Below are 25,819 nucleotides of genomic sequence, written 5' to 3' on the forward strand. Positions count from 1 at the left end.
TTAAATCTAGGCTTATGTTTCAAGCGCGGGTACAGAGCTTAAATAATGACACGAGTTTGACACAGATTATAACTTTCTGGAAGCAGCCATGTTTCTGAGAATGATAACCTTTGAACAGCGCCCCCTGTTGGCTAAATGGTGCAAGATAATGAAGGTGTATATATTTTTACAGCTTACACTAGCATAAGGCTTGCCCCGAATCACGTGATATGTACAGACAGGGAAAGGGGGTATGGGGGGGGGGGGAACACTCGAAAGGTTGAGGGGGGAAACAAAATTTGACGCTTAAAGGTGCTGTTCGTAAACGGGTATTATAGTCGAAGTTATGTGCAAAAAAGCGTTTTAAGATCCTTTGGCTGTTCCTACTGCTAAACATACATAAACTTAACATACCTAAGACACAAGTTTACCCATTCCTAACGATCGACAGCCCGTCACGTGGCCAGTTTTAAATGGTTGAAAAAAAAATATGCAATAATGTTTTAAAAGCCCACATATACGATTATATGAAATGCCTTTGTATGTCAGGGAAAAAAAAGGAGAAATAGAAATAGCACGGGAAGACAATGGGGTGAACGTCCCCCTCCATCAAATCGCATGTTGTGGTCACGTGACGCTAATTTTCTCCTGAAAAAATGCAAACCGATAGATTTTCAATTGTATGTTTATCACTGGAAGTATTGTTATTCATATATATATAAAATGTAAGTTACTTGGTTTTTTTTTTTAGTGTTTTATGATAAACAAAATGAGGCGGACTCGGAGTCGGGGCTGCGACACTAGGACTAAGCTGCTATAGGGCACTTGGGGTGCACCAATTTTGCAAGAGGGCACTGAGGGCAACGTACACATGGTGTGTGTGCAATTCAAGTCTTTAAAATGGAGGGGGAGGACACCCGGAAAGACACCGCTCGGGGCACGTACCTCCGCTGGGGGAGGGCCCGTATAGTTACGCCACCAAACGGCTGTTTAGCCCGGCCGCACGCGCATGCACACCGTTGGCATATACGATTCTAATTTAGAATGTTGTCGAGGACAGTGTCTTCTCTGCTATCGTGTGGAGATTATCAGAAAGGCACAGTAGGCACTGTGCCTAGGGCCTACGAAAAATCCGGGGGCCTATGAACAATTCGGGGGCCAACGAAAATACCGCAGTGTGCCATAAAAGACACAGGCCTACCCACACCACAACCACGCGCACAGAAAAGTTTTTTTTTTTAAATGCTAGGGTCTCTCTCAGAATTTTCGATTTCACCAACTGACGCTGTACAGCAGGCCCCACGTATATAATTTACGTGTAAAGTCTGTCGTTCTGGGCTTCGATCGGTTGGGGGGGACATGTCGTTCTCTGAATAAATAATTCTCTGAATAAATAATTGTAGCCTACATTTGATTCTGTAGCTCAGAATAGCTGATGCAATGACTCCAAACTCAAAAATGATGTTTAAATGAGGATCTTTAGCTAAGACCTTGTCACATTTCCTCAGAACGCACCCAGAGCATCTAGAATCCATTTTTTTCGCCGGGCACTTCCACTTCGTTTAGGCTTCGTACTCGAATTAGCTCTCATCAGGATACACATGTTTGTACCCTCACTTCTGAGAAGTGTTTGACGCCTTTGGTGCCAACAGGCTTTCAGAGCTAGGACCCATACCAATTTGGCCTGGCTGGATTTATACAGTGATTTGTACGCTGAATTTGGTGCCGGTGGCAAGGGCGGAGTAGGGCCTACGGTGCCTAGGGCCTACGAAACTCTTAATACGGGCCTGTGTGGAACATCCCTACAATAAGCAAACAAGAAACAAAGATACCACAAGCGCCTAATAATAGATCGTATCGAATACCCCCATGTTGGCATAGCAACAGCGCAGCGACGTACGCACCGCCATGTTATAGGACGATGTTATATGTTATATTATATAAAGCAATCAAAAATAACATTTGAATGACTATATAGAAATGACCTGATGATATAAATTTAAAAAAAAACACATTTTAATAACTTGATTTAAATGCCTAACATTATTTTGACGTTTTATCAGGTCTGTTCAAGCAATATTATCAAAACTTTGTTACCAACTGTTTTAACAGGATTGATGGAGGAAATATCATGAGACATATACAAAACCATTTTGATAACGTGATTTAAATGCTTCAAATATGACGTTTTATCAGGTATGTTAAAGTGATATTGTCAAAATGTTATTGCCAAATCTTTTAAACAGGATTTATGAAGGAAATGTCACGATATATACCCCAAAAAACATTTCAATAACGAGATTTAAATGCCTCAAATTTGACGTTTTATTGGTTATATTAAAGTGATATTATCAAAACGTTTTTACCAAACTTTTAAACACGATTTGTGGAGGAAATATCTTGATATAAACAAAACCATTTTTTTAAAAACATGACTTATATGCCTCAAATTTGACGATTTATTAAAAGTTGTACAAATTTTCCTACATTATTACGCTTTTTAACCCAAAAAAACCCCAAAGGGAAAAAAGACTAGTGACTCGGTCTTAAGCGGCCGTTTAAAACCCTTGCCTGGTCATGGCTGTGATGACTTGCAGGTCACAGGTCACAGGTCGCGCAAAATCTATCCTATAGGCCTTTCTTTTGTTTGTAAACATTGGCGCCATTTTGTATGGGCTGCCGTAAGCGCATAAATTGAAGCCGTTGTTGGCAACATATTTTTCCAAAAAAAGTCCTCATAACGCCATCAACACATAGCAAAAAGGCATACGTTGGAATTATTTTGTAGCTTTGTTGAAAATGTTATATTTTCAAGTATCAAATAATATTTTGGTGATCTGTAATAACTCTTCTTCATTTTTGCAGTGTTGGACCTTCCATAGTTTTGCAGGCCGTGGTTGGCCAAAAAATGCAGTTTGCCAACCAAGTGCAGAAAGGTCTATCAGAGCGTAAATTCATCAGCCTATCCCAGCGTCCTTTTTGCAGGGCGGGGCATTTGAAACATCAAGACTGCATCCGAGAACACCAGTCCGAAAACTAAACTACCGCGTGTAATGTCAGGCGAATTAAAACATATTTTGATGACGTCACAGTTTTGACTTTATCTTTTTGCGATAGAGGAAGAAGTCCCGAAGCAGGAGCTTCGTTAACAAAACAAAACAAAAAACACAAGAACATAATTTGAGGGGAAAAACTAATTCCTCGTGCGGGTAAAATTATTGTCTCTGATGTTTGTTTGCTGATTTTGTTGGTAATATGTGCGCAAACACATAAAGCGTGTGTACAAGCCTACGAACTCCACCAGAACACCGAATGAAATGAAAGAATTGAATCATGGTATGGATAGCATGAGAAATAATCGTCAAATTGGAGTCAACAATCAACAAACATTATTTTTTGGGTTATTTTTCTACATAATGGTTTCGGTATTTTGCTGGTCTTCGTTACCGTCAACCGTTTCTCCGAGATCTTGATTCTGAAGCAGACAGCGACAGAAAAGTGCTTTCAAGCCCTGCCTGAAACCATCCAAACGCCACCAGTAGATTAGCGGGTTGATAGCTGGAGACAAACAATAAACCAAAGCGGCAATCGTGTTGTAGTTATTCAATGTTTCTTCGGAGATTGTGCTCTGACCAGTTTTGATGAAATACTCCATTATCTGGCCGATGTTGTAAGGGGTCCAACAAATGAATGATGTTATCAAAATGATGGAGAAAGTGACCAACAGGCGACGGGTCTGAAGAACACGAGGGGCGGCCGGTTCCGTGTCATCGGTGCGGACAACTGGGCTTGATGATGGAATCGTGGTAATACATGTATATCTATTGATCTTTCTGAAGACGAAGAAGTACAGCACAGCGGTCGCGATCCACACAGTGAGTACTAACGGAGGTCTAAACCACGCTGATAGAATCAAGCGAACCTCGTCAGATGCCACCAAGATTATCGGCAAGTGAAGTGCGAGGGAGAAACACCAAAGGAGAAGGCAAACCACTACCAGGCGGCATCGCGTCACCAACGCGTCATAGCGAGAGGGCGGCGTGATAGTCAGTGCCAGGTAACGGTGCACAGCCACTGCTAAAATCATCAGCTCGGAAACGAACAAAAACGCCTGAAGAAGGGCAAGAAGAACTCGTGCCCGGTTTAGGGAAAAGGCAATTAGCATCGCAACAAACGCCAGGTCGGCCAGGGCGAGATTGAAGACGAAGGTGAAGTACTTGATGCGGAGATGGCTGGTTGCTGCTAGCACCACTATTACCAGCAGATTCTCCAACACAGCCAGGCCTGAAATCACAGCTGCAGAATACGTGATTATAGTGCTCAAGGTAGAAGCCATCGTTGATAACCTGCAAAAATAAAACAAGGTCAACAACACCTTAGCGATCTTACAAAAATAAAATTAATGGCCTGTAAAACGGAATTTGTTTTGCCGGTGAACCCATTGACTATACCGGCAAAGCTTTTCCTAGACAAAATTATAATAACAAACTCATATCCTGATCAGTTATCCAAGTAGAACTTCTACTTGGGATGTGAATCTCAAGTTCAAGCGATCAGATACAGGTACACATGGATACAGCATATCAGGGTGTAGGGTTGGTTAACTGTACTTTCCTCACCGCTGTGACCTGGGTTCGAATCCCACCTGGGCCAATTTTGATTGGGTTTTCAGTCCCTACCCGATTCCGTGGGTTTTCCTAAGAATATTGTTCTGGTGTTTTCCTCCCACCCTATAAATCTGTAATTTCTTCTCATTGTCCTCTCTCTGCTACAGTGTCCAAGGCGCTTTCTCAAGAATCCTTGGTTTCATGATCAGAAATAATTAATAAAATAATAATATGGGGCAACAAGCGTCACGTATAACAATGTTGTTGCGTCATTTCGAATTGTCCTATAATAAACACTGCGAAGCGTAGACCTGAGCAATGAATAAAATAATTCTTAACGTACTTACAGTGTCATCTACCGAGCAAGTCCAAAAGAAAAACACAGCCTCCTAGATGATTGGTCAAAGAACTGGAAGAAACTGAAGCAGAGAGTCGTCTCGCAATCTTGAACATCAAATACGTTTCAGCTCGAAGAGGGATATGAAATTCATGCTATATTCTGTCATCAAACCCTGAATGCATTTACTCGCATGAAATGTGTACAAAGTATGCAATCCGGCTCGAAGGTCAACGGCAAATTACCAAGATACTAATCATATATACATTGGTGAAGAGCATACACTGATATACGTGTACATTCTGTTATGCAGTTCACCCACTCAACTGACTACCAAAAGAAAGAAAAGTAGTGCATTTTGTATGAAGTTATTGTTTAAAGAAAAACAAATGTTCGTTAAGAAAGGCAACACTGGCATACATGGTAGGCTATATGCAAATGTCGTATTGAACGATAGCAGGGCTTTTTATTACTATTTGCTGATAACTATTTTTAACCCGAATAACACCCCAGTCAATCCTTGTCATATTTTGATTGGAGGATTGTAGGTCACGTGGTTTTCGCGGATTGTAGGTCACTCAAACCATCTTCAAGTGCTATCAATCAAGTGCATCTGAAGCCACGTAACAAGTGTAAACATTCATTTTCCATTGCTCAATCAATCTAATTTTAGACTTTAGAGCTGATCATTGAACTTCGGAATTTAACTCAAGATCATTCTTGGGAAATCCACAGGTCTGAGTGTAACACAGCTGTGTAGGAAAAATGTTTATGTCCATTAATAATAATCGAAGGACTGAATGTTGCATTGGACATTTTTGGTTTGGATTGATGGAGACATAGTGAATATACAAAATTGTATGTTTGACATGTTTGTATAATGTCATCATAAACTGCACCATCGAATGGTGGTTTTATGATAGGGTTTATGACGAACTCACAGGGGCGTAAATCCGGGGGGATGGGGGTATAAATCCCCCAATTTTTGACCAGGGGGATGGGCTATTGAATCACCCCCCCCCCCCTCTTTTTCGCGATGAAAGAAAAAATGCGGATTTTGAGGTATTTTTCGAACATCCCAACAACAAAAATGTATTCAATAGCTCTGAAAAGTGGAGAAATATAGAAAAGCTTTTAAAATGCGCCGTTTTGATGTAAGCGCGAGTATCTATATCCTGAAGGGTGCCTCTAGTCTAATGTGCCCCCCCCCAATTTTCGAATTTCCACGGCCGGGCAATTTTTTTTGATTTTGGTCATCCCCATCCTCTCCCCAAAACGCCGGCACAGATTTACGCCACTGCGAACTCCAGAATATTTATAAGTCATATTTTTTTGTTCTTTCCAATATATATTTTTTTAAGATTCAAAGATATTTGCTCGGCAAATAAATGTACTTCCCCAAATATACTGTGAAGCAAAAGCAATAACGATCTTTTGAAGAAAATAATGATTTATTTTCAACTTATTCTTCACTAATAAATCTACCTAGGCATTAGGTAAACAAAAAACCACAAGTGTATAATAATACAAACTAGTTACCAATTTTGAAAGTTTTAAATACTCACTTCACTCGAACCGATATGGCAGAAAGTTCAAAGGTATATAAACGGGTATATTTTTACAGCCTAACATTATAATCTAGAAAATCGCAGGAATGAAAGGATTTTGTACTGTTCGTAAATCTACTCCTAAAATCTGGAATTAAAGAACAGATGAAAAGTTACGAAAGACAGGCTAAGGACTTTACTCACGAGTCAGCCATATTAAATTGAAAGCGAGGTAAACTCGTCATTTTTGGAACTTGCAAATGAAAACAATGAATTAAAGTTTATTACAAATTAATATGCTCAGATGAATATTAATTTAACATTTGTGATTAAACTTATCCATACTGCTTTAAGCCCCATTTGAAGAAAAAAAATTAAAGTGATATTTAATGAACCAAGGAGATATAAAATCGAAACGCACTTGTAATTCACTAATGAGATAATAATTAATATGCACTCACCTAAACGAACAAGACCGCTTGTTTATAAAACTGAGCTTATTATACAGTCCGCCGCAGCATCACAAATGTTTTCATTGTTCAAAAGTGACCAGGCAGACAAAACTCGTGCGCGTCGCCAAAATGCACCAAATAAGCCTCTGTACTGATAACTGCATACTTTGTTTACGTGTGTGCTTTCCTATGGTGCTCACTGGACCGTGCCCCCCCCCCCGGCTCCAAAGGAAAGTGCACGTGTAAACAAAATGTGACGTCATCAGTACAGAGGCTTATTGATTTAGTAAAAAGCCCAATCCTAGTTAATGCCAAAATTCACTTACAATTCTTCAAAGAGATAAAAAATTCACAATATAATAAACGCCTTTTAAGCTCAATAAAAAGCTAAAAACTACGAAAACTTGCACATTAAAGACTCCCCTTAATTATGGTAACGCAACCTCGACTTAATAAATTTTAATGACTGATGAGTTAATACAACATAAATGGCATTTCTCGATGACGTCGTCAGCTGTACAGACAGAAATAAACTCTGGTAATTTACCCAAAAGTGTTGTTCAATTCATGTTAGATCCACATTTACAATCAATACCACAAAAATCAAAGCTTGCAAGACCAACTCACGTACTTCCAAATTTATAACGAATTAAAGTTGAAAAGCGCAGTGAAACTCGGTTGCGTCACAGAATATATATAATAGTGGTTAGGATTATGTGGTTGGATAATATTATAATAATTGTTTATCATACTTTGCACTTGGAAATTTCTGTGTACCTCCTGACTTTCAGGCCTATCAGAAAAGCAGAGAAAAGGAAACGTCTAAAACGATGGAATGATTTCACTCAATTCGTCAGACTCACCATTCCATTCGGCAAACTCATCATATTTTTGCTTTGAATTCCTCGTTCTTTCCTGCGAATTCCTTTTTCTAGTTCACCACTTTATTCGGCAATTTTATCATTCCATTCATCAATTTGATCGCCTTATTCTGTGAATTCATTATTTCATTAAAAATTCAGATTTCATCATTTTTTTCCCGCCGGATTTATTCATCCTGATGAATTCGCCGAATAAAAAGTGGGATTTGCCGAATTTAATATGGAATTCGCTGAATGAAATGATGTACTCGCCGAATAAACATGAGGATTTTGCGGAATGAAATGATGATTACCTCCAGGAAATAGCGAATTTGCAGAACGGATTGATAAAATTGCCAAATGAAATCATTATTTCGCCAAAAGGAGTTATAAATTCGCCGAAAGGAGTGATGAGTTGACCGAATGTATTTGCCGAATGGAATGATGAGTTTGACGAATTGAATGATGATTTTGCCGAATGGAATTATTAGTTTGCCTAACGGACTGATGAGTTTGCCGAATGGAATTATTAGTTTGCCGAATGGATGATGAGTTTGCCGAATTGAATGATGATTTTGCCGAATGGAATTATGAGTTTGCCGAATGGAATGATGGGAGTTTGCCGATTTGAATGATGATTTTGCCGAATGGAATTATTAGTTTGCCTAATGGACTGATGAGTTTGCCGAATGGAATTATTAGTTTGCCGAATGGATGATGAGTTTGCCGAATGGAATGATGAGTTTGCCGAATTGAATGATGATTTTGCCGAATGGAATTATTAGTTTGCCGAATGGAATTATTAGTTTGCCGAATGGATGATGAGTTTGCCGAATGGAATGATGAGTTTGCCGAATGGACTGATGAGTTTACCGAATGAAATGAGTTTGCCGAATGGAATGAGTCTGACAGTGGAGTGATATGAACTATTGAAGGCAGCTTTGGCGTGCCATACTCCCCCTTGTCCGAATTTTTCAGTGGCCGGTTTGCTGCCCTGTCGGTTATTTCGCTTGATTATCGAATACAGGACTGATGTCATCCGTCCGCAAATTAGAAAATGTCTTCTCGCTTCGCTCCTTTCGCAGATCAGACGAGCGAGGACAAAGCCGCATTGTGGATGTCTATTGTAATAAACGACTGTTCCATGTTACAAGAAGGTTATAGACACAACATTGCACCATGCATGTTGCCATTATGAAACGCCCACGTTTAAGGTAGAGTATAGATCATTTGTCATTTGTGGATTTGTTTCGTTTGAAGCAACAAAAGTCCTCAAATCTAAAGACGGGCGCTTAACAACTTGCAGCGGCGTAGCTACGGGGGGGGGGGGGGGGGGGTAGGATAAGAACCCTGGCTACGCCGCTGCTAAATTGGTGGAGCTTTAGCTCTGTGTATTCCGAGAAATCAATTCTAGGATCTCGATTTCAATTCAAAAGTTGCTGAGTCATATTTGAATTGCGCCCTAAATCAGCGTCCGGAACAGGTTCTCATTCAGCAACGCGATGTCACGCACTGAACCGACGCGACATACGACGGTGCGACGTGACGGGCGACGGAAGGAGCGACGTTTACACACAACAAGATGGGAAGGACGATGCGACGGACGACGGCACGACGCAACGGAGCCATCGTGCCGTCGCAGTGTGTCGTCAATAGTACACCATACTATACACAATCCGCATACTGCAAAGCGATGACATTTGCAAAGTGGGTGACGTTTTGCAAGTCAGCTCTTGCTACCTTTTGAGCGTTGGCGTGTGACTTATGAAAGTCGGCGGGCGTCCTATGGAACACCGAGACTACATCCGAGAACACCACTCCCAAAACTAAAGTACTGCGTGTAATGTTAGACGAATTAAAACTTATTTTTGATTTACCTCCACAGCTTTGACTTTTTTTTGCGATAGAGGACTTTGTGCTTAAACAGGAATTTGCACGAGCTTCGTTCAAAAAAGAGGAGCATATTTGAGGGAACAAAAATCGATTCCTCGTGCGGGCAAAATGATTGTCACTGATGTTTCTTTGTAGATGTTGATAGAAATTATGTGCGCAAACATAAAACATGTATATATACACGACTACGAACTCCAGCAAGATACCGGCGGAAATCAAATGGTGATAGAATTGAAACATTATATGAAGAAAAATAACCAAATTATGAGGCAAGTCAGGCGACACTCAACAAACTATTTGTTGTCATTTTTTATCCAATGCGTGGATTCGGTATTTTGCCGGTCTTCGTTACCATCAACCGTTTCCACAAGTTGTTCTGGTTTCTGAAGCAGACAGCAACAGGACAGTTCTTTGAAGCCCTGCCTGAAACCATCCAAACGCCACCAGTAGATTAGCGGGTTGATAGCTGGAGACAGACAATAAACACAAGCGGCAATCGTGTTGTAGCTATTGTAGATATCGTCGGAGATTGTGCTCTGACCAGTTTCGATGAAATACTTAATTATCTGGCCGATGTTGTAAGGGATCCAACAAATGAATGATGTCACAAGAATGATGGAGAAAGTGACCAACAGGCGACGGGTCTGACGAACACGAGTAGCGGCCTGTTCTGAATCATCAGGGATGGAGAGACCTGGGCTTGATGCAAGCGGGGGAACGTAGCTCTTGATCTTTCTGAAGACGAAGCGGTACAGCACAGCGGTCACGATCCACACAGCGAGTATTAACGGAGATCTAAACCACGCTGATAGAATCAAGCGAACCTCGTTAGATGCCACAAAGATAACCAACAAGTGAAGTGCAAGGGAGAAACACCAAAGTAGAAGGCAAACCACTACCAGGCGGCATCGCGTCACCAACGCGTCATAGCGAGAGGGCGGCGAGATCGTCAGTGCCAGGTAGCGGTTCACAGCCACTGCTAAAATCGTCAGTACGGAAACGAAGAAACTCGACTGGAGAAGGGCAGAAAATAATCGTGCCCTGTTTATTGAAAAGGCAATTGCCATCACAGAAAACACCAGGTCGGCCAGGGCGATACTAAAGACGAAGGCGAAGTACTTGATGCGGAGATGGCTGGTTTTGGCTAACACCACCATCACCAGCAGATTCTCCAACACAGCCAGGACTGCAATAACACCAGCAGCATAATTGATTACGGTGATCAAGGTAGAACCCATTGTCGATTGCCTGCACAGATAAAACAACATGATCAATAACACCTAATTTAAGCGACCTTACCAATTGACGTGTGGTAAAATGGAACATGTCAACGTATGCTTGTGAAACGTTTTTGGTAATATTAAATTCTACCGTTGGTATTATAAAAATAACAATTATGATGTTTTTGGAACCATTCCCAAGCATATATACTAATGCCAATGTCTTTTTTTCTGGACAAAGTTACATAAACCAAATCATTTTTTGATTGGTTATTCCAGTGGTATCCATCAAAATCTGAATCTCATGACAAAATGATTACATGCAGGTGTGAGGCCTGTATATATAACCACCCTTAACCGTGTTGTGATAATGTAGTAATGTCCCTTGTTAGCACCATTTCAGATGTCTTGTCACACACTGCTAGTTACAAAGCGTAGAACTAAACAATAAGTGAAATTCAAGTCAAAGTCGATGTTGCCAATTACGTACCTACATACAATTTGGTCCACAGGGCAAATCCGAAAACAAACTTCGTCGAAATGATTAAGTCGAAAATGGGAAGAAACTGAAGTAGCGAGTCGATCTCTCGCAACCAAAACATCGAATGAAACCTTGTGGCTCAACATGAAAGGAGAGATATGAAATTATACGATTAATGTATTATTTATGTCCTTAAACCCAAAGAAGAAACCTTATGGCATATTGAATGCATAAACATGCATAAATGTGTACAAATTAATAGAGAAATAAAGCGGAAGCGAAGTTCCTTATGCAAATTACTCACGATACATACATCTTGGTCACAGTGTCATGCAGTTTACTCGTGCAATGCCGTTCAATGCCTCCCAATTCATTTAGTATACGCCATAAAAACCACACAGTTGGATCCGAGTTCGGATTTTGAGTTTGTCTTGCCCTCCCAAAACTTAGCGAGTTTAACTACCAGACATTCGTCAATGCACTTGGTAGCGTGTTTGTATTGAAAAAGTAGTTTATTGTTAAGTGCTATACTAGCAATGTCCTATTCAACAATAGCAGTTTTATTAGATTACTGTTTGCCGATGACGACTTTTTAAGCCGAAAGTATACCAACAAGAGCTGTCAATCAAACCAAGTGACACGATTGGACATTCCTTTGCTACTGTTGGTTCAATCAATCTATTGAAGACGAGGACTAAACATAGAACTTGGAAATTTACTCGATCACATCTGGAGAAATCTGATAAGTTTGCATAAAATCACCGACAATGAGATAACCCTACCCAATTACAAAATGTATACTCCCTTGTCACAAAAGACAGGAAGCGGCAGCGTATTTTTTATCTTTTTTTATTTTTTTTATTTTTGCAGCACACATCGTTTTAACCAATCACATCACGCACCCTTACGATGTATGGATGGAAGATACGCACTTAGGTTCTCGTATGGTTGATTACTTGCATTTCTAAATATTATGTTCGTGGTATATTTCAACAATGTATTTTTCCTAATGAGTTTTACTTGTCCATTATTTAACAATTTGTTATGTATTCAGGGCCACAATGGAAACTACTATTTAACTGTTTGGGCATAGGCCTACAAATTGAACATATAAATAAATAAATAAGAGTACTGGGGAAAACATTTTAATATCCTTGAATTTATCATAATCAAGGGATGAAGGTGGCATTGTAATTTGCTCGTCTGAAGACAAGGATTAAGGCCTATGAACATATGGCGAATATTAAACAGATACGATGTTTTATTCACATCACCATCACGTACACACAGTCTTGTTTTACATGACTCTCGAGCACAAGGTATAGTCTTTCCCTTTTTCCCTATAATATAACGCTTTCCTATAGACTAAGCCACACAAACCCAAACATGAGAACCGTTTTCAAGGAAAGATGAACTCTCGATAACAACAAAGGATCTGCGGTTCTCCCTTTACGGTCTACACATAAATATTTATTAGGCCTATAACTATAACTCCAAAATGCCTCTAAACCTGTTTTTCATAGAGGGCGAAATGTTGTGTGGACGAATCCAGAAAACCATTCACACTTCGTGCATCATGTGGACCTCTTTTGTTCACAGGTCCACAAAGAGTATGCAATGTTAGAGCACCCACTACACACCAACACACCTCAATTTTAGAAGATACGGGATGGGCTTAAAGAATTGTAACAGAAAGTGTGTCTTTTGTTGAGATATTGGGTGGTTATGGCAACATTTGGTGCAGAGCGTCAACTGGCTTGTTTGTGTTGAAAAGTACGAATGTAGTAATTTAGGTTGATCAAGTGGATAGGGATTTGGTGTCATCCATGACAAATGATTTGTTAGTTCGTCAATTTTTTTGTCTGTAATTCAATTGGCAAAGAACGGGTTCAAAGAAATGGGTTTTAACGATCTTTCTGATAGTGCCTGCATGAAGGATTGGACGACTGCAAGTTTGATAAGAAAAGAATCCATTTCTAAACTTGCAATCAAAATGTTGACTCCCGTTTAATTTGAAGCTGACCTCGGGTCGACCCGCAATTTGCTCGCGATATGCAAGTCAGTTGGTTACGAAAGAACGTTTGCATAATTATTGTAGCCACTTTAAGGTCGCTGTTTGCGCTTCGTACAGTGTACTGTGCATAGCTAGCGCACGGCTAGTGAACCATTACTGACATAATTTATGAACGCCTTGATCCTATGATAAACTGTCTCGGGAGACACAATATTCTAGACAAGCCAGGCAAAGTTGTCCGAGGAGACACAATCTCCGAGCAAAGAATACCTCCGAGTTGGTTTCTCCGAATTCCGAGTGGAGGCGCTATTTGTGCATGAGGGAGGCACAGACGTACGGTGTTGAGGAGGCACCGTCCCCCATGCGCCCCTCCCGCTTTACACTGGCAGCAAAATGTCAAGGCACTTATAAATTGTGTTTCTCATAATATTTACTTTGTCAAAAATGATAATTCAGATAATCTGATTCAATTGATAAGCACGCGATCGTACTGTTGTTTCAAGCAAATGTGTAGAACAAATTAAATTAACGCCCAGCTGTACCCCATTAGTTTTGTCCAATATTCGTAAATTGGCAAAATTCTGTAAAATTTTTGAAAGGTTCTAGTTATTGGATTCTGAAACTACATGTATTATGAAAAGGGCACAGAAACCATTCATGAAATCGTTCACTGCTTTCCCGCCTGCCGGTTCATAGTTCCAAGTTTGTTTGGCAGTCTGAACATTTGATTTCGATAATTAGCTTTTTCAGTTCGAACATCTTACGTCTTGCACAAACTAGTCAGTGGCGCACCCAAGGGGGGAGCCTAGGGGGCTTGAGCCCCCCCCCCCCCAAAAAGGGTTTTTTTTAATGTATTTTTTTTTAGTCCCACGATTTGACATTGGTGATATGTTTGTGGCCTATTTTCGAGTAGTACGGTATAATAGGGGTGTTAGTGGCGCCACCAACGTCAAAAAAAGCGGCCAAAATTTTCGGCATAATTTTTTGGAAAATTTTTTACTTCTACAAAATTTGAATAAAAATTGTGAGCCCCCCAAGCCAAATCTTGGTTGCGCCACTGAAACTAGTTACCCATTTTGAAAGTTTTAAATACTCACTTCACTCGAACCGATATGGCAGAAAGTTCAAAGGAATATAAACGGGTATATTGTTACAGCCTAACATTATAATCTAGAAAATCGCAGGAATGAAAGGATTTTGTACTGTTCGTAAATCTACTCCTAAAATCTGGAATTAAGTTGAAATGTTACGAAAGACAGGCTAAGACCGTTACTCACGAGTCGGCCATATTAAATTGAAAGCGAGGTAAACTCGTCATTTTTGGAACTTGCAAATGAAAACAATGAATTAAAGTTTATTACAAATTAATATGCTCAGATGAATTCAAAAGTTGCCCAGTCATATTTTGAATTGCGCCCTAAATCAGCATCCGGAACAGGTTCTCATTCAGCAACGCGATGTCACGCATTTGAACCGACGCGACATACGACGGTGTGACGCGGCCGGCAACGGAAGGAGCGACGTTTACACACAACAAGATGGGAAGGACGACGTGACAGCAGACTGTGTACAAAAGCAATGAAGACGCGACGGCACGACGCAACGGAGCCATCATGCCGTCGCAGAGTGTCGTCAATAGTACACCATACCATACATCGGCCGCACACTGCAAAAGCGATGACATTTGCAAAGTTGGTGACGTTTTGCAAGTTAGCTCTTGCTACCTTTGAACGTTGGCGTGTGACTTTAATATGAAAGTCGGCGGGCGACGTATGGAACGCCAAGACTGCATCCGAGAACACCTCTCCCAAAACTAAACTACTGCGTGTAATGTTAGACGAATTAAAACTTATTGTTGACTTAACTCCACAGCTTTGACCTTTTTTTGCGATAGAGGACTTTGTGTTTAAACAGGAATTTGCACGAGCTTCGTTCAAAAAAGAGGAGCATATTTGAGGGAACCAAAATCGATTCCTCGTGTGGGCAAAATGATTGTCACTGATATTTCTTTGTAGATGTTGATAGAAATTATGTGCGCAAACATAAACATGTATATATACACGACTACGAACTTCAGCAAGATACCGGCGGAAATCAAATGGTGATAGAATTGAAACATTATATGAAGAAAAATAACCAAATTATGAGGCGAGTCAGGCAACACTCGACAAACTATTTGTTGTCATTTTTTATCCAATGCGTGGATTCGGTATTTTGCTGGTTTTCGTTACCATCAACCGTTTCCACAAGTTGTTCTTGATTCTGAAGCAGACAGCGACAGAACAGTTCTTTGAAGCCCTGCCTGAAACCATCCAAACGCCACCAGTAGATTAGCGGGTTGATAGCTGGAGACAGACAATAAATAAAACCGCAAACCCAGTTGTAGTTATTGAAGGTATCGTCGGAGATTGTGCTCTGACCAGTTTTGATGAAATACTCCATTATCTGGCCGACGTTGAAAGGGATCCAACAAATGAATGATGTCACAAGAATGATGGAGAAAGTGACCAACAGGCGACGGGTCTGACGAACACGAGTAGCGGCCTGTTCCGAGTCATCAGGGATGGAGAGACCTGGGCTTGATGCAAGCGGGGGAACGTAGCTCTTGATCTTTCTGAAGACGAAGCGGTACAGCACAGCGGTCACGATCCACACAGCGAGTACTAACATAGATCTAGACCACGCTGATAGAATCAAGCGAACCTCGTCAGATGCCACCAAGACTACCGGCAAGTGAAGTGCGAGGGAGAAACACCAAAGGAGAAGGCAAACCACTACCAGGCGGCATCGCGTCACCAACGCGTCATAGCGAGAGGGCGGCGTGATAGTCAGTGCCAGGTAGCGGTTCACAGCCACTGCTAAAATCATCAGCACGGAAACGAAGAAACTCGACTGAAGAAGGGCAGAAAGGAATCGTGCCCTGTTTAGGGCATAGACAATTGCCATCACAGAAAACGCCAGGTCGGCCAGGGCGAGACTGAAGACGAAGGCGAAGTACTTGATGCGGAGATGGCTGGTTGCTGCTAACACCACCATCACCAGCAGATTCTCCAACACAGCCAGGACTAAAATAACAGCTCCAGAATAATTGATTACGGTGATCAAGGTAGAACCCATTGTCGATTGCCTGCACAGATAAAACGACATGATCAATAACACCTAATTTAAGCGACCTTACCAATTGACGTGTGGTAAAATGGAACATGTCAACGTATGCTTGTGAAACGTTTTAGGTAATATAGGTTTTCCCGGCGAATTTCCTATTTTTTCTAATCAGTTTCATTATCAGCCATTCAATTTCGCGTGAGTTTTGCACATGTGGTCAAATTGGTGTTTCTTTTTCATTTCGGGTTCATTCAATTTAATTTTTAGGCAGCCAAGATTTTGCTGTGAATGTTCGTACATGTATTCATTTTCGGGCAGCCTATTTCGTTTTGGTGCATTCACGACTTAACTTGTAGCAGTCGTAAATTAAGTCTTTGCAACCTTTTGACGGTTGATGCATTCAAATTAGCGAACATCTGTGCGCTTATAACGTATAACCATGCTTTTCGTTTCTTATTCGTTTATGGGCAATCGCTTTCATCGTTTGGTCATTTAAATTAGTAACCTTTTTTAATCGATATATTTTTCCTATTTTCCTCCGAGGTTCATTCCCCCCCCCAAAAAAAAACCTTGATGACTGTAAAATTTACAATGTTACAAATTAACTGATATGAGGGAAACAAGATGTAACGAAATAATTAACTGAAAAGGACTAAGATAATTTCTTTTTCACTGTTTATCTTTTCTACTTGTTTAAACGTTTGAGCAAGACGTGCAAGACATCGGGACACGTTATATGTTTGGCAATGGTTGTACCATCGGGAACACTTCTCTTGTGTTATTTCTTAAACGTTTTCTAGCGTATGTCTGACCGAACGCTTACTGTATTCAAAGGGCCCATGCAAAGTAAGTTTTCAATGCAAACATTGAAAATACATCTTTGTGTCACATTTAACCTTATTTGCAAGTTTTACTTTCCATTTTGAGGGGTGTGTTGGTGCCTTCTCTGTTTTTATGCTAATGCAAAGTTTCATATTCAATAAAAAAAAACCTGCCATGGCATTCCGGGCATGATTAATGTTACATAGCTATTTTAGCACAAAAAGTTGCTAGAATTTTGGATATTTTGCCGTCAGAATTTTTTTATTTTTGGTGATTCTATGATGTTTCAGTACATGGCAGTAAGCCAATGAGCAACCCTTTCTCACAAATGTTTTCAATTAGCAAATTTTGGATGAATAATTTAAAAGAAAAACCTCTAAACTGAACATTGTCTTCCTGAAATGACATCACAGTAACAACGCGCTCATACGTAGTCCGGAAAAGCATGGACACTTTTAAATGTTTAAAGAAGTGCACTTTTGCAATGAGATTAAACAACAAAATGTTGTCACTAAATGTGTATTTTCCTTACTTTTCACAGTAGTAAAGAGTTGCACAAAAACAATCCTGAGAAAAATTCATTGCACATTGAATGAGCAACGCGATACTTTTAATATGAATGCATCTTTGATAGGGATGAGTGAAGCTAAAAGGCGATAGAATGCTCGGATAGTGAAATTGAATGATTCTTTTTGATTGTCGAATGCCCATCTGCGTGATCTTTCAATTTCAATCTAAATCAAATGAGCCAGGCGTTAACTTGAATGAAAACTTGGTGAAAGTGGCCGGGAAAACCTATATTAAATTCTACCGTTGGTAATATAAAAATAACAATTATGTTTTTGGAACCATTCCCAAACATATATACTAATGCCAATGTCTTTTTTTCTGGACAAAGTTACATAAACCAAATCATTTTGTGATTGGTTATTCCAGTGGTATCCATCAAAAATCTGAATCTCATGACAAAATGATTACATGCAGGTGTGAGGCCTGTATATATAACCACCCTTAACTGTGTTGTGATAATGTAGACATGTCCCTTGTCAGCACCATTTCAGATGGCTTGTTTTCCCAAGCCTTACAAAGCGTAGACCTAAACAATAAGTGAAATTCAAGTCAAAGTCGATTTGCAATTACGTACCTACATACAACTTCGTCCACAGGGCAAATCCGAAAACAAACTTCGTCGTGATGATTAAGTCGAAAATGGGAAGAAACTAAAGCAGCGAGTCGATCGTCTCGCAACCAAAACATCGACTCTGAAACCTTGTGGCTCAACATGAAAGGAGAGATATGAATTATACGATAAATGTATTATTTATGTCATAAAACTGAAAGAAGAAACCTTATGGCATGTTGAATGCATAAAAATGCATAAATGTGTACAAATTAATAGAGAATTAAAGCGGAAGCGAAGTTCCTTATGCAAATTACTCACGATACAAACATGCAGTTTACTCGTGCAATGCCGTTCAATGCCTCCCAATACATTCAGTATACGCCATGAAAACCACACAGTTGGATCCGAGTTCGGATTTTGAGTTTGTCTTGCCCTCCCAAAACTTAGCGAGTTTAACTACCAGACTTTCGTCAATGCACTTGGTAGCGTGTTTTTATTGAAAAAGTAGTTTATTGTTAAGTGCTATACTAGCAATTGTCCTGTTCAACGATAGCACTTTTATTAGATCACCGTTTGCCGATGACGACTTTTTAAGCCGAAAGTACCAACAAGAGCTGTCAATCAAACCAAGTGACAAGCTTTGACATTCCTTTGCTACTGTTGGTTCAATCAATCTAATGAAGACTAGGACTGATCACAGAACTTGGAAATGAACTCGATCACATCTGGAGAAATCTGATAAGTTTGCATAAAATCACCGACAATGAAATAACCCTACCAATTTACAAAATGTATACTCCCTTGTCACAAAAGACAGGAAGCGGCAGCGTATTTTTTGAACATATGGCGAATATTAAACAAACAGATACGATGTTTTATTCACATCACCATCACGTACACACAGTCTTGTTTTACATGACTCTCGAGCACAAGGTATAGTCTTTCCCTTTTTCCCTATAATATAACGCTTTCCTATAGACTAAGCCACACAAACTCAAACATGAGAACCGTTTTCAACGAAAGAACTCTCGACGACAACGAAGGATCTGCGGTTCTCCTTTACGGACTACACTATTTACAAGTATCGTTTTTTTTCTTGAAAGCAAAATGTAATTTTCCCTAACGTATTCTACTCCCATAGTAATAACTTTTATTTTTAATTGAGTTATTCTTGATATGTTAATTTATCTCAGCATGCATACACCACAGGCGTATTTAAGTTCCTTACACAATTGAAAACCAGACATGATTCTGTTTTCAGGTGAATTAAAACGTATGTTTTGATAACGTCGCAGTTTTGACTTCGTCTTTTTGCAATAGAGGAGGAATTCCCGAAGAAGAAGCTTCGTTAAAACAACAAACAAAAACCACAAGAACATAATGTGAGTGGATAGGTTGATTCCTCGTGCTGGTAAAATCATTGTCTCTGATGTTTTTTAGCTGATTTTGTTAGTAATATGTGCGCAAACATGAAGCATAAGTACAAGCCTACGAACGCTACCAGAACGACGTAGGAAAACAAATGGTGAAAGAATTGACCAATTGCTTTACAATGGCAGCAAAATGTCAATGCACTTATAAAGTCAACAGTTTTTCTCATATTTACTTTGTCAAAAATGATAATTCAGATAATCTGATTCAATTGATGAGCACGCGATCGTACTGTTGTTTCAAGCAAATGCGGAGAAAAAATTAAATAAACGCCCAGCTTTTTCCATCGTGGCGTACCCCATTAGTTTTGTCCAATTTTCGTAAATTGGCAAAATTCTGTAAAATTTTTGAAAGGTTCTAGTTGTTGGATTCTGAAACTATTATGGAAAGTGTACAGAAACCATTCATGAAATCGTTCACTGCTTTCCCGCCTGCCGGTTCATAGTGCCAGGTTTGTTTGGCAGTCTGAACATTTGATTTCGATCATTAGCTTTTTCAGTTCGAACTTCTTACATCTTGCGCAAACTAGTCAGCGGCGCACCCAAGGGGGGGGGGGGCGCCTCGGGGGCTTGAGCCCCCCCCCCCAGGTTTGAAAAAAAATGTGTATTTTTTTTAGTCCCACGATTTGACATTGGTGATATGTATGTGGCATATTTTCGAGTAGTAAATATAAAGGGGTGTTAGTGGCGCCACCAACGTCAAAATAGCCCCCCCCCCCCCAAGAAAAAAAACCACTTTTTAACAGCGGCCAAAATTTTCGGCATAATGTTTAGCAAAAATTTTAACTTCTACAAAATTTGAATAAAAATCGTGAGCCCCCCCCCCCCCAGCCAAATCTTGGTTGCGCCACTGAAACTAGTGACCCATTTTGAAAGTTTAAAATACTCACTTCACTCGAACCGATATGGCAGAAAGTTCAAAGGAATATAAACGGGTACATTTTTATAATCTAGAAAATCGCAGGGAATGAAAGGATTTTGTACTGTTCGTAAATCTACTCCTAAAATCTGGAATTAAAGTGCAGTTGAAAAGTTACGAAAGACAGGCTAAGGACTTTACTCACGAGTCGGCCATATTAAATTGAAAGCGAGGTAAACTCGTCATTTTTGGAACTTGCAAATGAAAACAATGAATTAAAGTTTATTACAAATTAATATGCTCAGATGAATTCAAAAGTTGCCCAGTCATATTTTGAATTGCGCCCTCAATCAGCGTCCGGAACAGGTTCTCATTCAGCAATGCGATGTCACGCACTGAACCGACGCGACATACGACGGTGTGACGGGGCCGGCAACGGAAGGAGCGACGTTTACCCACAACAAGATGAGGACGGACGACGTGAGAGCAGACTGTGTACAAAAGCAATGGAGACGCGACGGCACGACGCAACGGAGCCATCGTGCCGTCGCAGTGTGTCGTCAATAGTACACCATACCATACATCAGCCGCACACTGCAAAAGCGATGACATTTGCAAAGTGGGCGACGTTTTGCAAGTCAGCTCAAGTCAGCCTGTGAATTATATGAGTATGCGGGCGACGTATGAAACACCAAGACTGCATCCGAGAACACCTCTCCCAAAACTAAACTACTGCGTGTAATGTTAGACGAATTAAAACTTATTTTTGACTAACCTCCACAGCTTTGACCTTTTTTTTGGCGATAGAGGACTTTGTGCTTAAACAGGAATTTGCATGAGCTTCGTTCAAAAAAGAGGAGCATATTTGAGGGAACAAAAATCGATTCCTCGTGTGGGCAAAATGATTGTCACTGATATTTCTTTGTAGATGTTGATAGAAATTATGTGCGCAAACATAAACATGTATATATACACGACTACGAACTTCAGCAAGATACCGGCGGAAATCAAATGGTGATAGAATTGAAACATTATATGAAGAAAAATAACCAAATTATGAGGCGAGTCAGGCAACACTCGACAAACTATTTGTTGTCATTTTTTATCCAATGCGTGGATTCGGTATTTTGCTGGTTTTCGTTACTAACAACCGTTTCCACAAGTTGTTCTGGTTTCTGAAGCAGACAGCGACAGAACAGTTCTTTGAAGCCCTGCCTGAAACCATCCAAACGCCACCAGTAGATTAGCGGGTTGATAGCTGGAGACAGACAATAAACACAAGCGGAAACCCAGTTGTAGCTATTGAAGGTATCGTCGGAGATTGTGCTCTGACCAGTTTCGATGAAATACTCAATTATCTGGCCGATGTTGTAAGGGATCCAACAAATGAATGATGTCACAAGAATGATGGAGAAAGTGACCAACAGGCGACGGGTCTGACAAACACAAGTAGCGGCCTGTTCTGAATCATCGGGGATGGAGAGACCTGGGCTTGATGCAAGCGGGGGAACGTAGCTCTTGATCTCTCTGAAGACGAAGCGGTACAGCACAGCGGTCACGATCCACACAGCGAGTATTAACGGAGATCTAAACCACGCTGATAGAATCAAGCGAACCTCGTTAGATGCCACCAAGATTACCGGCAAGTGAAGTGCGAGGGAGAAACACCAAAGGAGAAGGCAAACCACTACCAGGCGGCATCGCGTCACCAACGCGTCATAGCGAGAGGGCGGCGAGATCGTCAGTGTCAGGTAGCGGTTCACAGCCACTGCTAAAATCGTCAGCACGGAAACGAAGAAACTCGACTGGAGAAGGGCAGAAAATAATCGTGCCCTATTTATGGAAAAAGCAATTAGCATCACAGAAAACGATAGGTCGGGCGATACTGAAGACGAAGGCGAAGTACTTGATGCGGAGATGGCTGGTTTTTGCTAACACCACCATCACCAGCAGATTCTCCAACACAGCCAGGACTGAAATAACAGCACTAGCAGATTTCATTACGGTGATCAAGGTAGAACCCATTGTCGATTGCCTGCACAGATAAAACAACATGATCAATAACACCTAATTTAAGCGAACTTAACAATTGACGTGTGGTAAAATGGAACACGTCAACGTATGCTTGTGAAACATTTTGGGTAATATTAAATTCTGCCGTTTGTGTTATAAAAATAACAATTATGATGTTTTTGAAACCATTCCCAAACATCTATACTAATGCCAATGTTTTTTTTCCGGACAAAGTTACATAAACCAAATCATTTTGTGATTGGTTATTTCAGTGGTATCCATCTAAAATCTGAATCTCATGACAAAATGATTACATGCAGGTGTGAGGCCTGTATATATGATAACCACCCTTAACCGTAGTGTGATAATGTAGAAATGTCCCTTGTTAGCACCATTTCAGATGTCTTGTCACACACTGCTAGTTACAAAGCGTAGAACTAAACAATAAGTGAAATTCAAGTCAAAGTCGATTTGCCAATTACGTACCTACATACAATTTGGTCCACAGGGCAAATCCGAAAACAAACTTCGTCGAGATGATTAAGTCGAAAATGGGAAGAAACTAAAGCAGCGAGTCGATCGTCTCGCAACCAAAACATCGAATGAAACCTTGTGGTTCAACATGAAAGGAGAGATATGAAATTATACGATTAATGTATTATTTATGTCATAAAACCGCAAGAAGAAACCTTATGGCATATTGAATGCATAAAAATGCATAAATGTGTACAAATTAATAGAGAATTAAAGCGGAAGCGAAGTTTCTTATGCAAATTACTCACGATACATACATCTTGGTCACAGTGTCATGCAGTTTACTCGTGCAATGTCGTTCAATGCCTCCCAATTCATTTAGTATACGCCATGAAAACCACACAGTTGGATCCGAGTTCGGATTTTGAGTTTGTCTTGCCCTCCCAAAACTTAGCGAGTTTAACTACCAGACATTCGTCAATGCACTTGGTAGCGTGATTTTATTGAAAAGGTAGTTTATTATTAAGTGCTATACTAGCAATTGTCCTATTCAACGATAGCAGTTTTATTAGATCACCGTTTGCCGATGACGACTTTTTAAGCCGAAAGTACCAACAAGAGCTGTCAATCAAACCAAGTGACAAGCTTCGACATTCCTTTGCTACTGTTGGTTCAATCAATCTTTTGAAGACTAGGACTAATCATAGACCTTGGAAATTTACTCGATCACATCTGGAGAAATCTGATAAGTTTGCATAAAATCACCGACAATGAGATAACCCTACCAATTTACAAAATGTATACTCTCTCGTCACAAAAGACAGGAAGCGGCAGCGTAATTTTTTTTTTTTTTGCAGCACACATCGTTTTAACCAATCACATCACGCACCCTTACGCTGTGTGGATGGAAGATATGCACTTAGGTTCTCATATGTCTGACTACTTGCATTTCTAAATATGAATGTTCGTCGTATATTTCAACAATGTATTTTTTCCTAATGAGTTTAACTTGTCCATTATTTAACAATTTGTTATGTATTCAGGGCCACAATGGAAACTACTATTTAACTGTTTGGGCACAGGCCTACAAATTGAACATATAAATAAATAAATAAGAGTACTGGGGAAAACATTTTAATATCCTTGAATTTATCATAATCAAGGGATGAAGGTGGCATTGTAATTTGCTCGTCTGAAGACAAGGATTAAGGCCTATGAACATATGGCGAATATTAAACAGATACGATGTTTTATTCACATCACCATCACGTACACACAGTCTTGTTTTACATGACTCTCGAGCACAAGGTATAGTCTTTCCCTTTTTCCCTATAATATAACGCTTTCCTATAGACTAAGCCACACAAACCCAAACATGAGAACCGTTTTCAAGGAAAGATGAACTCTCGATAACAACAAAGGATCTGCGGTTCTCCCTTTACGGTCTACACATAAATATTTATTAGGCCTATAACTATAACTCCAAAATGCCTCTAAACCTGTTTTTCATAGAGGGCGAAATGTTGTGTGGACGAATCCAGAAAACCATTCACACTTCCTGCATCATGTGGACCTCTTTTGTTCACAGGTCCACAAAGAGTATGCAATGTTAGAGCACCCACTACACACCAATACACCTCAATTTTAGAAGATACGGGATGGGCTTAAAGAATTGTAACATTAAAGAATTGTAACAGAAAGTGTGTCTTTTGTTGAGATATTGGGTGGTTATGGCAACATTTGGTGCAGAGCGTCAACTGGCTTGTTTGTGTTGAAAAGTACGAATGTAGTAATTTAGGTTGATCAAGTGGATAGGGATTTGGTGTCATCCATGACAAATGATTTGTTAGTTCGTCAATTTTTTTGGCTGTAATTCAATTGGCAAAGAACGGGTTCAAAGAAATGGGTTTTAACGATCTTTCTGATAGTGCCTGCATGAAGGATTGGACGACTGCAAGTTTGATAAGAAAAGAATCCATTTCTAAACTTGCAATCAAAATGTTGACTCCCGTTTAATTTGAAGCTGAACTCGGGTCGACCCGCAATTTGCTCGCGATATGCAAGTCAGTTGGTTACGTACGAAAGCCCATTAGCGCCACTGCAAGTATATATGTTGCGGATTATTTAATTCGTTATTACGGATTATTAATTCGTTATTACGGATTACTAATTCGTTATAACGGATTATTAAATCGTTATTACGGATTATTTAATTCGTTATTACGGATTACTAATTCGTTATAACGGATTATTTAATTCGTTATAACGGATTATTTAATTCGTCATTACGGATTATTTAATTCGTTATTACGGATTATTAATTCGTTATAACGAATTACTCATACGTTCTGAGTCATACTCGGCAAGTATGGCACAGGAGTGCAAACGTTGTATGCAAAGATAGCGCCGCCTAGCGGCGCTATATACACAGGCCCCTAGTCATGGCTCTCCACGTGTGAGAACATCAGACCTAATTCGTAATAACGAATTAATAATCCGTAATAACGAATTAAATAATCCGTAATAACGAATTAAATAATCCGTAATAACGAATTAATAATCCGTAATAACGAATTAATAATCCGTAATAACGAATTAATAAT

The 25,819-nt window shown here is 39.9% G+C and overlaps 3 protein-coding genes across 3 annotated transcripts; all 3 read right to left on the reverse strand.

The window, feature by feature from the left end:
- Nucleotides 1-2,870: 2,870 nt before the first annotated feature.
- LOC119740408 (melanocortin receptor 4-like) lies at nucleotides 2,871-5,333 on the reverse strand. Its single transcript, XM_038215702.1, has 2 exons — nucleotides 4,934-5,333; nucleotides 2,871-4,325 (listed from the first exon to the last, which is right to left on the reverse strand). The coding sequence occupies exons 1-2, from the start codon at nucleotides 4,939-4,941 to the stop codon at nucleotides 3,389-3,391; spliced, it is 945 nt and encodes a 314-aa protein (XP_038071630.1). The 5' UTR covers nucleotides 4,942-5,333; the 3' UTR covers nucleotides 2,871-3,388.
- A 1,799-nt stretch (nucleotides 5,334-7,132) lies between these two features.
- On the reverse strand, nucleotides 7,133-12,211 carry LOC119742053 (melanocortin receptor 4-like). Its single transcript, XM_038218070.1, has 2 exons — nucleotides 11,386-12,211; nucleotides 7,133-10,923 (listed from the first exon to the last, which is right to left on the reverse strand). The coding sequence occupies exons 1-2, from the start codon at nucleotides 11,520-11,522 to the stop codon at nucleotides 9,969-9,971; spliced, it is 1,092 nt and encodes a 363-aa protein (XP_038073998.1). The 5' UTR covers nucleotides 11,523-12,211; the 3' UTR covers nucleotides 7,133-9,968.
- A 2,899-nt stretch (nucleotides 12,212-15,110) lies between these two features.
- Nucleotides 15,111-20,422, reverse strand: LOC119742051 (melanocortin receptor 5-like). The gene is made up of 2 exons (XM_038218067.1): nucleotides 18,462-20,422; nucleotides 15,111-16,517 (listed from the first exon to the last, which is right to left on the reverse strand). Exons 1-2 carry the CDS (start codon nucleotides 18,599-18,601, stop codon nucleotides 15,563-15,565), a joined length of 1,095 nt encoding a protein of 364 aa, XP_038073995.1. The 5' UTR covers nucleotides 18,602-20,422; the 3' UTR covers nucleotides 15,111-15,562.
- Between the last annotated feature and the right edge of the window lie 5,397 nt (nucleotides 20,423-25,819).

This window comes from Patiria miniata, unplaced genomic scaffold (assembly GCF_015706575.1).
Source record: "Patiria miniata isolate m_02_andy unplaced genomic scaffold, ASM1570657v1 HiC_scaffold_5, whole genome shotgun sequence".
Lineage (NCBI taxonomy): Eukaryota > Metazoa > Echinodermata > Asteroidea > Valvatida > Asterinidae > Patiria > Patiria miniata.

Coding starts and splice junctions, on each gene's coding strand:
- LOC119742053 (XM_038218070.1), bottom strand. CDS start 11,522: ATGTTGAGCCACAAGGTTTCATTCGATGTTTTGGTTGCGAGAGATCGA. Junction 10,924..11,385: donor GTGGACCAAATTGTATGTAG/GTACGTAATTGG, acceptor TTATCTGTGCAG/GCAATCGACAATGGGTTCTA.
- LOC119742051 (XM_038218067.1), bottom strand. CDS start 18,601: ATGTTGAGCCACAAGGTTTCAGAGTCGATGTTTTGGTTGCGAGACGAT. Junction 16,518..18,461: donor GTGGACGAAGTTGTATGTAG/GTACGTAATTGC, acceptor TTATCTGTGCAG/GCAATCGACAATGGGTTCTA.